The sequence below is a fragment of the Salmo trutta genome, chromosome 14 (genome assembly GCF_901001165.1).
Source record: "Salmo trutta chromosome 14, fSalTru1.1, whole genome shotgun sequence".
Taxonomy (NCBI): Eukaryota; Metazoa; Chordata; class Actinopteri; order Salmoniformes; family Salmonidae; genus Salmo; species Salmo trutta.
The window spans coordinates 64817013-64831929 of NC_042970.1; the positions used below are offsets into that span (position 1 = coordinate 64817013).

A 14917-nucleotide genomic window follows, 5' to 3' on the forward strand; every position below is an offset into this window, starting at 1 on the left:
GCGGTTTGAGCAGCTCAGCGACTTACTGTATCTTTCCCAGAGGAAATGCCACAAATTCAGTGTCAGTTTGCAGGTTTATAGTTAATCAAACCACTAACTTCTTACCTTTTAATATAGGACAACTCGGTGTATTCTGGATGCATATATAAACACCTTTACCAATGAAGCAACATTGCAGTATAATATAAGGGAATGTCGTTATTATGAGACGAATCCATGTTCGCCGTTCAAGTGACCGCTGGGTGTCACTGTTGCATCCGAATCGATGTAGAGTTTGGTCGCTGTCCACGGTCCTGAAATAGACAGCGACAGCTATAACGGAGGATGAATATCTCCGCCTCTGGATGAGCTATCAGCGTGGCATTTCTTTGAAGAGACATTGGAATATGAGTAACTTACACAAATATTTGTTTGAAAGAGCTACCGGACAAATAGTTTTTACAATATGCAATATTATAAAATTGCCAATGCAAGGCATGGTAACTAAATTGTCTATTTTGCACAATAATGATCTAAGTCAGCAAAACTTGAATTGATATAAATGTCACTGGTGGCACAATGTGTTTTGAACAATAACCGTAGATGGCGCTATAACGAAACGTGTGCTTAAGGTAGCAGCCTACCTATCAAACGCACTGCAATTTCTCATCCCTCCCGAACCAGACACCCAAAAGCACTCGCGTGGATAGGAGGTTGAGTAAAGCCCCGAAAGGATACGGGAGGACAAACGCTCTAACGCGCATTAGTTCGTCGCTTTCTTCAGAGAGGAAAGGTACCCAATAGACTTCGTTCTCCGAGAGTCCACAGTACACATTGGGGACAGGGATTTTGGAGACCAAGTTGCAGAGAAATCAACTGATTCATATTTTCTTCCACATCTGCTTTGAGGAATGCTACTCTAATACGCGACAAACCAGACCGTATCGTTCCAGTTATCCGGACAACCTGCAGCGACTAAAATCGAGATTATTTATTTAATTTGCAAAGTGACATAATGCAATCTAAATCGTAGGATTAAAAACAGACTTCGCTCAAATTTCAAGAAGTCAGAACTCTGGTTTAAGCTGCTGTTCGCGTATTCAATTAAACGAAAACTTATGGATACAATCTTACATCTGACTATTTTCTCGGAGTTGAAGCCCTAAAACGCAGGCGGCGTGCAGCAGTTTCAGCACCTAGTCGAGGCCCAGGTTGCGAGGTTAACGATGTCGGGGGTCGCTTGTTTGGTTGCGTGTTTTGGGAAATGATTACTGGCAACATCGACGGTAAAATAATGGTTAGAAGATGGCTTGTGACGTTCAAACCGTTCAGGTAAGAGACAAAGAATGTGTAGCCTAATATTTCCACTCTAGGCTTAGGTATTCATTTATAACACCCGGCACATGTGTTACAAATGAATATATTTTCATGGAATATCACATTTATTTTTTAAAAGCATGGCCATCCTGCATGCGCGTGAGTGTGTTTGGTAATCTGTGACGGAGTCTCCCGACAACACCAGCTGTTTTTTTCCCTCTAACAGAGAAACGAGATTAAATTAGAGATGACATTCCTGTGTTCACAGCTGTATCCGTATGTCAACAGTAAACACGTAAAGCGCATTATCAACCTAGCGAGCGGTAATAAAATGCTTATCGCTTGGTTTGCTTCATTAGCATGGCACCATATTCCCAAATGGCACCATATTCCCCATATAGTGGACTACTTTTGACCAGGGCCTACACACAATACCCCATAATGTCAAAATGTAATCATGTTTTTCGATACACCTAGTAACTACAAAGATACAAGCGTCTTTCCTAACTCAGTTGCCGGAGAGAGGAAATACATCGTGCAGGGATTTCACCATGAGGCCAATGGTGACTTTAAAACAGTTACAGAGTTTATGGCTGTGATAGGAGAACTGAGGATAGATCAACAACATTGTAGTTACTCCACAATATTAACCTTAACAGAGTGAAATTAATGCATCCTGTTTACAACAAGGCACTGAAGTAACACAGCAAAACATTTGGCAAAGCAATTCACTTTACTGAGTACCACTGCGAATATTATGGGTATGCTTGTAGTGGTTAAGGACTGGGGCGTTTCTCAGAATAAAAAATAAACGGATTGGAGTTAAGCACAGGTAAAACCCTAGAGGAAAACCTGCTTCAGTCTGCTTTCCACCAGGCACTGGGAGATTAGTACATTTTTCAACAGGACAATAACCTAAAACACAAAGGCCAAATCTATACTGAAATGCTTAAAAAGAAGACAGTGAATGTTCCTGAGTGACCAAGTTACACTTTAGACTTAAATCTACTTCAAATCTATGGCAAAACCTGAAAATGGTTGTTTAGAAATGATCAACAACCAATTTGGCAGAGCTTGAAGAGTTAAAAAAAATAAAAAATAGGCTAATGTTGCACAATCCAGGTGTGGAAAGCTCTTAGAGACTTACCCAGAAAGACTCACAGCTGTAATCACTGCCAACGATGCTTATACAAAGTATTGACTGAGGAGTGTGAATACGTATGTAAATGATCCATTGCCCATATCCTTCTTTAGTGGATCCCGTGTGGCTCAGTTGGTAGAGCATGGTGTTTGCAATGCCAGGGTTGTGGGTTCGATTCTCACGGGGGACCAGTGAGAATCGGCCTGTCCCCCAAGGGGTTAACATTGATATAAATTCTCCATTCTGTGAATTTAAAAAAATATTTTTATAAACCCCTATAATTTTCTCTGGTTCAACCTCAAATCCTAGTGTGCAGATTTGAGGTTCAATCAGGCTGCATTTAGATAAGGCAGCCCAATTCTGATATTTTTTTTCACTAATTGGTCTTTTGACCACTCAGATCAGCTCTGAAAAAGATCTGATGTGAAAAGATTCAATGTTAGGGATCGAAATTTACTGGGGGGGGGGGGGGGGGGGGGGGGGGCTGGTACAGCTCAAGGTGTCTAAAAAATGCCCCCCCCCCCAAAGCTACAAATGACCCTCCCCTTGTACTGTAAGTAAAATGAACAAACTCCCCCCTCATAGAATTAACTCAAAATGTATGTTTATGAACACAAATAAATATAGCTTATAAACGTGGATATCAACTTTGCCAATTCAGCACACTTTTGTGGCACAGTCGATGCCATGCAGGGCTACTGGCCAGAAGGTTGAGGGTTCACTGACCACCACAGACGAGCTCACTCTCCCTGCCTGTTTCATTACACTACGATCAGATCCGACTGCAGGCAATCAGATTTTCAACATTTTGATGCTATATTTCTGATTATATGAAATATATGCAACAAATTTTCCACCAACAGGTTTTTGTGTCAGTGCAACACACAACCAATGAAACAAAGTATATCGACTTCGGGGACTTCAATATCACTTCAACACCACACTAAATAGACTGTCAATCTGGACAAACAGAAAATCCATCCCTCCCTACTCAGTATCGAAGGCTTGGCTTGACAATCTATGAATGTCGTTCAACTTTTTAGTGTTTTGTATCAGATGTCTCTTTCCATTCATCAATTGGCCACTGCACAGTTTGGATTAATATATATATATTTTTTATTTGTCATTTAAAAAATACATATATATATATATATATATATATATATATATATATATATATATATATATATATATATATATATATATATATATATATACACACAGATTATTAAAAAGAAAATGGCATAAAGATAGGCATTATATTGTTAGATTATAGGAGTAACTCTGGTAGGCCTGAAACAGTCTTCCTCACCTCGGAGTCAGTTGGAGCACCGTGGCACACTGCCTTCATATCATAGGCCTGCAGTAGCTAGAGATTAATAACAGCCACACCATACCTTCACAACGTTTGGTCAATAAACTTTATTAGGGTAATTTCAAAAGTAAGTAAAGCCATTGCTTATAGGGAAAATACGAGCAGAAGAGTGAATGTAAACCAGGGGAAAAAATAAACTACCCTCAAAAGACCAATTAGTGGTAAAAATATCAGAATTGGTATGCCTGTGTGAACTAGCCTACATTCAAAACAAACCATTAAAAAATCATTATACAGAGGGCAATCCTAATTGTCCCATTAACATCAGTAACAATGAGCGGAAGGCGGAAGACTGCAGAAAAAACAGCCTACCAAATTATTCGAAAACAGTCTGCTGAGCACCCAACAAGCCAACCGCCGGTTCACTTCAATCAACCTGGGGGCGAGATCTGATAAGCGCAGGTACGTGCGGCAAGCCAATTAGGAGATAGTGGATCTGTGCGTCTGATCCAATTACCCGACCCAAGCATTTACTTTAAGCGTTTTAATTAGAGAGGAGTCCGGCAGGCCCTGTGTCTAATCCTCCTTTATTATCACCCCTCCATCACCCCAGGTCCTCTATCACCCTCATGGAGGGGCTTTGAAATGGGGATAAACGATATGGGAGGAAAGGTGGAATCGATCGCCCTGAGACGGGACTGGGGCGCAGTGCATTGACAGACATGCACTCCGAAGCACACATAATTGAAAAGAACACTGCATCTCCATGCAGAAGCATTAGGGACATGTACGCGCGCCCACGGCAAAGCATACTTATGCATACACACGCGCACACATACACATTACACACACACACACTCCATATGGCCTTGTTGAGGATTATAGAGCCCAAAGAAGCCCAAAGGTCACAGGGAGAAATTTGGGAAATGAGGGATTAGAAAGAGAAGTTGACTTTAGCCCTTTGCTTTTTCCATTTAATCAGCTCCTGTTCCCTCTGAGTTTGACTGTGTCCACATAGTATTACATTGCTGTCCTTATCCCCTTATTTCCCTTAGTTTACTCACTGAACTGAACAAAATGGATTGGAAGAAGCAGCATGGTCAGAATGATTTGGTATCAAACGCATCAAGCACATGGTTTCCAGCTGTTTGATGCCATTCCATTTGCTCCCCTGCTAGCATTATTATGAGCCGTTCTCCCAGCAGCCTCCACTGTTAACTACTGTACCCATCTATGGTCAGTGGCCCAAAGGAAAGGGAACAGAAAATGAAGTCATTCAGCAGTACTAGGACGCACCCCGCAACTCTATGACTTTCTCAAATAGCTTTGTGACCAGATGGTCATAGCCAGGTAAATAATCCCAATCCCAGTTAGGATTTCTGGACGATAATCCACGATACACCCTGCTGTAATCAAACCTTCCTCCATCCCCCCCTCGCCAGATAAAAAAAAAAAATGTTATAGGAGTCAAATCTGTTACCGGATTCGTCTCTCCGTTCCCCCAGACAGCGATTGAATCATCCAGACGTACTGCACAGTATGCTGGAGCAGATGGACGTAATATTTCACAATGTTCCAGTTTCCTGGAAGAAAAAAAAGATGGCTACGTCAGTAATGAATGTCTCCACGCCGTTCCTTCTCATAGGCTGAAATGTTTGTGGTTTCCCTACCTCAGGTTCTTATCCTGTCATGATGCTCTCTGTCTAAATCAGGGGCTCCTAAACCTTTTCGCTCAGGCCTCCCCTTCCAGCATTGGGGAACATCCGTCTATTTGTGTATGCACAAGCACTGTACATGACACAAACTGTTCATACCCCTCTTGTTGGCGGAGAACATTTAGCAGGTTTTAAAGCTTATTTCCTGCAATTCTACACATTTTGTTCAAGGGGTGAAGAGAAAATAAAGCTCACTTTCTATACATCTTGCCATGTCTAATGTGTATTCCTGTGATATTTGAGTGACTCGAACATTACAAAAAAAATCTATGGGCTAAAAAACATTAGCTGGCATGGGCTGGTTGATCTGGACATTTCTGTTCTAAATAGCTCTCTAAGGTATGCAATGACTGACATGACAAGAGGAATACTGATGATGCACTACTCAATTTCAAAATTGTACCTTTTGCATTCCACAATCACCACCTTCAAGAGTAAGTCGAAAGCCGGACTGAGCCCCCCCCCCCACTCTTTATCACTCTTGACAGCATCGTTCTACATTCAATATCTTGCAATTATCCCAGTATGTTAAATCTGAACTAGCATTACAACGCTGTTTACTGTTCATGGAGTGTCGAAACTTTCACGGAATCCAGCATTCTAGCAAACTCCACTCGCTCGGCTTCAGAGTCGAGCTACAGTATGAAGTATTCAATAATTGGTCTCGCTATTGTGAGTCCTAGCTTTCCACTGCTGGCACAGTAACAAAGGCATACAGTATGTGGCTAGCACTGCAGAAGTTGCTACTGTACGTACTATAACGGTCCAATGCACTTGCTCTGAGGATACATAAGTATAGAGGCATCCTGTATCTGGCTGTGTAAACATGCACATTTTAAAGTAGTGGTGGGTAGAGGCTGTTGTTTATCTACTGTAGCGTACCCTACATACAGGACTGTCGAGGTAGAATGAGGCGTGGGTAAAGTACACTCCTCTCCTCCCCTACTTACTGTCATAGTCCGTTACAGAATGTGCCAGCCAGCCAGCAGCGTTCATTTAGCCCCGTGGGGAATGAAGGAGGAAGCCTCCTCTTTATCTCTGGTGTGCGTGACACAATACATCAATTATAGGCATTTTGGAAGGAGCTGCTTGTCCCTAATTGGGGAACCTGAGGATGCATGGATGGGGTGCCAGTTAGCAGGGGGATGGAGACGGGAACTAAAATGGCCCCTGACGTTTTTACTTTAATTTCCTCAGCTGGGTCGGACTAATTGCCTTGTGTTTCCTAATGCATGTTCTTTACTGTGCTTCTGTCTGTCTGTTTTCTGACTGTTCCTTTCTTCTCTTCCTCCCTTCGTCCTATCGCTTCATACTTCTCTCTTCCCGTCAACAATCTTTCACTTTCCTCCCTCCCGCCCTCTTTCATCACTTCTCTCCTTCTCCTCCCTCTTCTCGTCCATGCGTTCTCTCTCTCCTCTCGCTTGTCTTGTCTTCCCTCCCATCCCTCCATCCAGGATATTTGTGGTGGGGATCGGCTTCTTCAGCCTGTGTTTTCTAATGACCTCCCTGGGGGGCCAGTTCTCAGCCAAGAGGCTTGGGGACTCCCCCTTCACCATCCGGACAGAAGGTAGAGAAAACACTATTTGTGTGTGTGTGTGTGTGTGTGTGTGTGTGTGTGTGTCGCTGGCCCTATCTAAGTGGAGCTGTGGGGTTTGTCTATTAGGGTTTGTCTAGTCAGAGGGAGCTGTGGGTGTGGTGTTCCAGTAGGTCACACAGAAACACCATTACTCCTACCCTGTGGCACTGCACAGAAAAGATGCATATCCCTGTATGAGTGCAGTGCGGTGTAGCGCATCGCTTCTAAGGGAGCATCGGTCTGCATTCACACTGCAGCAGCATCGAAGGCAGACTCACTCACATCAGCACTTGTCGTATGTACAGTAACCCTGGCGAATCATCAGGGGCCTGGTAAGTGTCTTCTGAAGGCTGTTGTGAGGGGCTGAGGCTCTGAAGGCTGCGTACTGCCGCTTAATATCTCACCACAGAAATCTCATTATCACATTGACCGACTGCAGACGTCACATGACCTCGACTGAGGCCTGCAGACCAATGACGGGACGGGAAAGAGCTGTGTCGAATCCCCCCCGTCTCCTACTCTACGAGGTGCGAACTGTGAAGTCAGGGATGGGTCCTCTCTGGCGAGCAGCTGTCCCGCAACTGCCTGAGTAAAAGACAAGAGGCGATTTAGGTCCTTTAGCCGATGATGAACAACTCATAAGGGAGGATAATCTGATGTAATGCCCTTCTAACTCTGAGAGAGGATGTTGTAGTGTTGAGGTGCGTGCGTGTGTGTGTGAGCACACTTGATTAATTAACCACTCATGCTCTGTTGCCTGGGGAGACATCTGGACTGAGCTCATTAAGAGCTGCCGAGTGTCCAACCTAGAAGTTTACCACAGGAGTTTGTGTGTGTGTGTGTGTGTGTGCGTGTGAAACCCCTGTCTGTGTGTGTGTGTGTGTCAGATGAATTGGCAGAAAATGAATGGGGCGACAGCAGCAATGTGGGACAAGATGGAGAAGAGAGGGATGGAGAGCTGGTTCCATCTGCTCTCTCTAAGTCAGCCCTGGAAACAAGTGGCCCTTTAATTCTGCCGGGAGCACCACCTGCAGATCCACTGGTCTAGCTAAGACGCGCAAGCACGCGGACACACGCAAATGCACTCACACACTTTGTGTCAGTGGTCTCTGTAATGTTATTTTTGTTGAAAGACCTCAAAGCTTATTTTGACTGAGTACACTTCCATCCTCAGCTCTGGTGTCGAGAGAATAGCGCCTTGTTACCGCTCTTCCTGAGGGGATTCAAGATGAATGAAAAGTGCTAGTCCAAAACATCGGAGCTTCCAAATCTTTCTACAAAAATACTATTACAGAGTGTGACTAGCATTAGTCTGTCACCTTGAATCCCATCAGGAAGAGCAGTAACAAGGCGCTATTCTCTCGACACCAGAGCTGAGGGTGGAAGTGTACTCAGTCCAAAATAAGCTTTTTTTTCACATAGTACATAGAGAAACCTTGTGAAACCTCAAGTATATCCTCATATATGCTGATAGTCCATTGTTGTACACAGATATTTACCCACTCAAACTACAGGAGAGCTTTGTTACCAGAGCTAGCAGCGCTGATGTCTGATGTTCTCAATGTGGGGTTATAAGTAGAATTCCTATTCCCTTGTTACACAGACAGGGTCTCCTCTTCTCCTCTCGCTTCCATGGATTATTAGCTTTCACTTGCCTTGCCTCACTGGGCTCTGCTGAAATCCGTTCTCTCTCCAGGCCCGCGTGTTACAGACGCACTGAGTCAACCCGCCCCGCGTGTTACAGACGCACTGAGTCAACCCGCCCCGCGTGTTACAGACGCACTGAGTCAACCCGCCCCGCGTGTTACAGACGCACTGAGTCAACCCGCCCCGCGTGTTACAGACGCACTGAGTCAACCCGCCCCGCGTGTTACAGATGCACTGAGTCAACCCGACCCGCGTGTTACAGACGCACTGAGTCAACCGCCCCGCGTGTTACAGACGCACTGAGTCAACCCGCCCCGCGTGTTACAGACGCACTGAGTCAACCCGCCCCGCGTGTTACAGACGCACTGAGTCAACCCGCCCCGCGTGTTACAGACGCACTGAGTCAACCCGCCCCGCGTGTTACAGACGCACTGAGTCAACCCGCCCCGCGTGTTACAGACGCACTGAGTCAACCCGCCCCGCGTGTTACAGACGCACTGAGTCAACCCGCCCCGCGTGTTACAGACGCACTGAGTCAACCCGCCCCGCGTGTTACAGACGCACTGAGTCAACCCGCCCCGCGTGTTACAGACGCACTGAGTCAATCCGCCCCGCGTGATACAGACGCACTGAGTCATCCCGCCCCGCGTGTTACAGACGCACTGAGTCAACCCGCCCCGCGTGTTACAGACGCACTGAGTCAACCCGCCCCGCGTGTTACAGACGCACTGAGTCAACCCGCCCCGCGTGTTACAGACGCACTGAGTCAACCCTCCCCGCGTGTTACAGACGCACTGAGTCAACCCGCCCCGCGTGTTACAGACGCACTGAGTCAACCCGCCCCGCGTGTTACAGACGCACTGAGTCAACCCGCCCCGCGTGTTACAGACGCACTGAGTCAACCCGCCCCGCGTGTTACAGACGCACTGAGTCAACCCGCCCCGCGTGTTACAGACGCACTGAGTCAATCCGCCCCGCGTGATACAGACGCACTGAGTCATCCCGCCCCGCGTGGTTACAGACGCACTGAGTCAACCCGCCCCGCGTGTTACAGACGCACTGAGTCAACCCTCCCCGCGTGTTACAGACGCACTGAGTCAACCCTCCCCGCGTGTTACAGACGCACTGAGTCAACCCGCCCCGCGTGTTACAGACGCACTGAGTCAATCCGCCCCGCGTGATACAGACGCACTGAGTCAACCCGCCCCGCGTGTTACAGACGCACTGAGTCAACCCTCCCCGCGTGTTACAGACGCACTGAGTCAACCCGCCCTGCGTGTTACAGACGCACTGAGTCAACCCGCCCCGCGTGTTACAGACGCACTGAGTCAACCCTCCCCGCGTGTTACAAACGCACTGAGTCAACCCGCCCCGCGTGTTACAGACGCACTGAGTCAACCCGCCCCGCGTGTTACAGACAGAGAAAATAATCAAGTGAATGAGGAAACGAGAGAATGGAGGAGGGATTGAGAATGGAGGAGGGATAGAGAATGGAGGAGGGATAGAGAATAGAGGAGGGATAGAGAATAGAGGAGGGATAGAGAATGGAGGAGGGATAGAGAATAGAGGAGGGATAGAGAATAGAGGAGGGATAGAGAATAGAGGAGGGATAGAGAATAGAGGAGGGATAGAGAATAGAGGAGGGATAGAGAATGGAGGAGGGATAGAGAATAGAGGAGGGATAGAGAATAGAGGAGGGATAGAGAATGGAGGAGGGATAGAGAATAGAGGAGGGATAGAGAATAGAGGAGGGATAGAGAATAGAGGAGGGATAGAGAATGGAGGAGGGATAGAGAATAGAGGAGGGATAGAGAATAGAGGAGGGATAGAGAATAGAGGAGGGATTGAGAATGGAGGAGGGATAGAGAATGGAGGAGGGATAGAGAATGGAGGAGGGATAGACAATAGAGGAGGGATAGAGAATGGAGGAGGGATAGAGAATAGAGGAGGGATAGAGAATGGAGGAGGGATAGAGAATAGAGGAGGGATAGAGAATGGAGGAGGGATAGAGAATGGAGGAGGGATAGAGAATGGAGGAGGGATAGAGAATAGAGGAGGGATAGAGAATGGAGGAGGGATAGAGAATGGAGGAGGGATAGAGAATAGAGGAGGGATAGAGAATAGAGGAGGGATAGAGAATAGAGGAGGGATAGAGAATGGAGGAGGGATAGAGAATAGAGGAGGGATAGAGAATAGAGGAGGGATAGAGAATAGAGGAGGGATAGAGAATAGAGGAGGGATAGAGAATGGAGGAGGGATAGAGAATTGAGGAATTACTGTAGACTGTTAGAGGGGTGAATTGAGACGAAGTCGAAGGTATAATTGAGAAATCTGCATTTAAAATGAATTTCTACAAAAAACTGAAAAGAGAGGATGGAGACTGCATAAAGAAAAGGGAGTAATTAGACGCAAATGACAGAGAGAGAGGAGGAAGAAGAAGAAAGAGGAATATTTCATGAATATAAGTAAGATATTGTTTGGAAAAGACTGGATCATAGGCAGTTCCCTATAGAACCCATTTGTGCCCTGCAGTTTACAGTGATAACAAGGCGACAGTCTCTTATGCCCCAAACCGCCATGTTTCACTTTCAGTGCTATATTTGTCTAAGAGCTAGCTCACTCAGTGTGTATTGTCTCCCTAGTGGGACAAAGAGCTACAGCCCTCCTCCCTGAGTTCCTGCTTGCATCCCAAATGGCACCCTATTCCCTATTTAGTGCACTACTTTTTGTCCAGGGCATATGCGGCTCTGGCCAAAAGTAGTGGGCTATATAGGGAATAGGGTGCCGTCTGGGAGGCAGACTCTGTCTCGACAGATTAATGTAATAGCTCCCTATGTGGCTAAGGAGATGGAACGGGTCCCAGTACCAGCCAGAACCAGAGCTGTTTAACTAAAGAGTCTACTGTGTGCTATCATTACAATAACTAAAGAGTAATTATAGCACACAGTATTGTTGTTATGATAGGGATTACAGCAATTCACTTGTCATGTGGGACAAGGGGATGAGACACATTGTGTACCTGACCAATAGATGGGGAGATCACTGTCAATGGAGAAGTGAAAAGGTGCTGCTTTAACATGTGAAGACTGTGAGGAAGGATACTGTAGTCCATTATCAGTAACCATTTTCATTGGTCATCCACATTGCACAAACTAGAGAGTTGAAGGCCGATAAAGTGGCGCTCTACCATTTGAGAATACAGTTGTGATAAAGACATGTATAGAAACTCTAGCCTGTTATCAGGAACTATAGTCATCGTTAGTACACTAGAAACGTGAGGTAATTTAAAAGCCGTCCTCTTCTCTTGACTAAGTGGCGATTGGCATGCACCGTTTGCCCTTGATTCCCCTCGCCCTCCGTGCTCTCTACATGTTTCATACATGTTGTTTATCAGTGCGATCGCCTATCCCCCCCTTAGCGCCTTTCCTCATCAGCGTGTGTCGAGCAAATCTCGCATGACAATCTCGTGCTATAGCCTCCACAGGAAGTACAATCACACGGGGAGAGCAGCAGCACTTCCTGCTTTGCTTCAGGCCAGTTTAGCTGGCATGGAGTGTACGGTACATGCCTGTATATATTTGCAGGTGAATTGTAATAAAGTAGATTGGATAGAGACTCTGGAGGCATTTGGTTGAATACTAATTATATTTGTAATGTGCAGATCCACAGGCTACATAGTATGTGTCTGATTGCACTATGTAATATAGATAATGAAAATGGCCTAGAGTTCTTCCATACTCTGCAGATGTCTGCATCCTGTGAGCTGTTACTAACCGGTTCGGTGGACAATTGTGATGTAGCCTCAGGAAAGTCATTGCATTCTGCCAAGAGCAAATGTTCTGCACTTCACTTGAGCACTTCTGTCTCGACGTGTACACCAATTCCTTGCTGTATAACTACAGTAAACCTATTGCCTCTCTTTGCAATCACCAGCTTGCCAACATTTGCCCCCAATCTGTTTCCCTGAAACCGCAGCCCATCCACAGTGGCAGAAGGTGCATGTTAAGGGAAAAAAAAGATCCTCTCTCAACAGGCCTATACTCCTGTGGCATAAGCACTATTCCCCTCTCGCTCTTAATGAGGAATTTCCATGCAAAACCTTATCTCATATTCGTTCCGTACTAGCAAGGTGACTGCAACGCTACAGCCGCCTCAATTACCTTGTCAACTGCACAGCGCACATCCAGCTTTGTCCATAGGTTGCCAGCTCATCGCTTCTCCCCCTAAGCCGGTAACCCCCCCCCCCCCCCCCCCCCCCCCCGCAGAGTCCTGATACCCCGTGGTATTCACTACAGGGCTTACCACTGATACACTAGTAGTCTTCAGACTTCTCTGATGGCTGTCGGTGGGAAGCTACCGACACCACACTATATCGTGTTTTCGAGAAAAGTAGGGGAAAAAAACATCCATCCTTGGTTGTCGTTACTGGCCCGGGCTGATAAAGTCCGGGAGCTTACCTACCGAGGCATAACTCAGATTAGTTGTTCACCCCTCTCCTCGTCTTCTCTCTTTCCCTCGGAGATGAATACATTAATCAATTGCCTGGAGTGAGACTGAATACTAATTGTGAGACGAACAGCTACAGCTGCTAGCGCTGCTGAGGTATTCATTATTACTTTTTTCCCCCTCGTTATCTTTGACTCTGCTGTCGGTGTGGAAGATCGTTCACCGCGGGCCCTCGCAGCCAGAAGAATGCTCCCTGCTTTTGTTTGAAAGAGACAGTAATGATCGCTCTGAGGCAAGAGGAATTCATTTGACACAGATATTTTTTACTTTTTAAAATGTAACATTTATTTAACTAGGCAAGTCAGTTAAGAACAAATTCTTATTTACAATGACGGCCTACCGGGGAACAGTGGGTTAACTACCTTGTTCAGGGGCAGAACGACAGATTTTTACTTTGTCAGCTTGGGGATTTGATCCATGCAACCTTTCGGTTACTGGCCCAACGCTCTAACCAGGCCCCGCTATCTTAAAAGTGGAATAGCCAGCTCCCAGACAAAGGAGGCTCTAAGTTTCAGGGGTTAGAATGTTCCCCCTCAGCGAGAGGCAGTGTCAAACGTAACCCTCTCATTTAGCCTCTGCAACCACTCGCTGTTTTGCCGAACTCTCCCAATTAGAGTAGATACAGGGAATGCTACTGCTAACGTTAGGTTGTGCCAGTGTGTAGGTATAACGTCTGCTTCCAACTCACACCCTCAAACACTGAACGCAGCTCACTTTCCAGCCCCCTTTCCAACTCACACTCAAACACCTAGATCCCCTGAATGCAGCTCACTCTCCAGATCCCAATCACCTGAATTCTAATCACCTGTTCACACACCTGTATGTCATTATCACACGCTATTTAGTTCAGTTCTTTGCACCCCATCACTGTGAGGTATTGTTTGTTTTGTGACACGTCTTTCAGAGCGCTGGTTTTCCTGTGATTGACTCCTCCCGTGTATGATAGTTTTTGTCTGCCACACTAATGACGCCTTTTGCCTATTCCCTGCCTGTACTATCGGATTTTCTATCGGATTCCCTGTTTTCTACATATTGCCTGATCTCCCGGACTACGTTACTAGCCTTTTCCCTGCCTGTACTTTTGCCTTTTTGGACCTCTGTGTATGACCTGCTGCCTGCCCCTGGACCCAGCTACCTGCCTCCTCCTATGGTCCTTTACATTAAACACCTGCTGTGCCCTGCGCTTGAAACCATCTCTCTGTCTCCCATCGTGTTCATTACAGTAGGCCTAGTCAGGGCCGGCCTGCTCATTATGCAGGATTAGGTGGCGCATGGTATGGCAGATTGACGAGGGCGGGATTTTCCGAGCTAAACTAACCAAGATGCACATCCAACAATACATAACACCTCACATAATTCTGCCCGTAAACAACGACAATTTCTCTCAACCAGTGGCATACGGGCTATTTCGGTGAGCTCTGATGTCGCCCCATGATAAGCAGGGCCCATTTAGTCAAAGGCAGGGGTGCAAAATATTTCGCTTGTCCATTCCCAGCGCGCTTCTCCAGGGTGTTGTTGGAGAGACGCGCTGCTGCAGCGCTCCACCAACGTTCCGAGAAAGAATGATCTAACATAAATCATGTAGCCTATAGCCTCCGGTAGAAAGATGACTTTTTAGGCACGTTTCTCCTATCAAATAGCCTAACCCCATGGGCCCAATAAAATAAACAATGTTCTTCGACGTGAATATGACATGTTAACAAACAAGATATCCTAAAATG

The 14917-nt window shown here is 46.1% G+C and overlaps 1 protein-coding gene across 2 annotated transcripts in view; it reads left to right on the forward strand.

The window, feature by feature from the left end:
• The first annotated feature begins 659 nt into the window (after positions 1–659).
• The window catches only part of LOC115208646 (alpha-1,6-mannosylglycoprotein 6-beta-N-acetylglucosaminyltransferase B), a 136419-nt gene continuing 122161 nt past the window's right edge, over positions 660–14917 (forward strand). For both annotated transcript variants that reach the window (XM_029776857.1, XM_029776858.1), the window contains exons 1-2: positions 660–1311; positions 6922–7034. In XM_029776857.1, coding sequence (XP_029632717.1) covers positions 1244–1311; positions 6922–7034 — 181 coding nt within the window. In that variant the 5' untranslated portion in view covers positions 660–1243. The remainder of the gene's footprint in view (positions 1312–6921; positions 7035–14917) is intronic.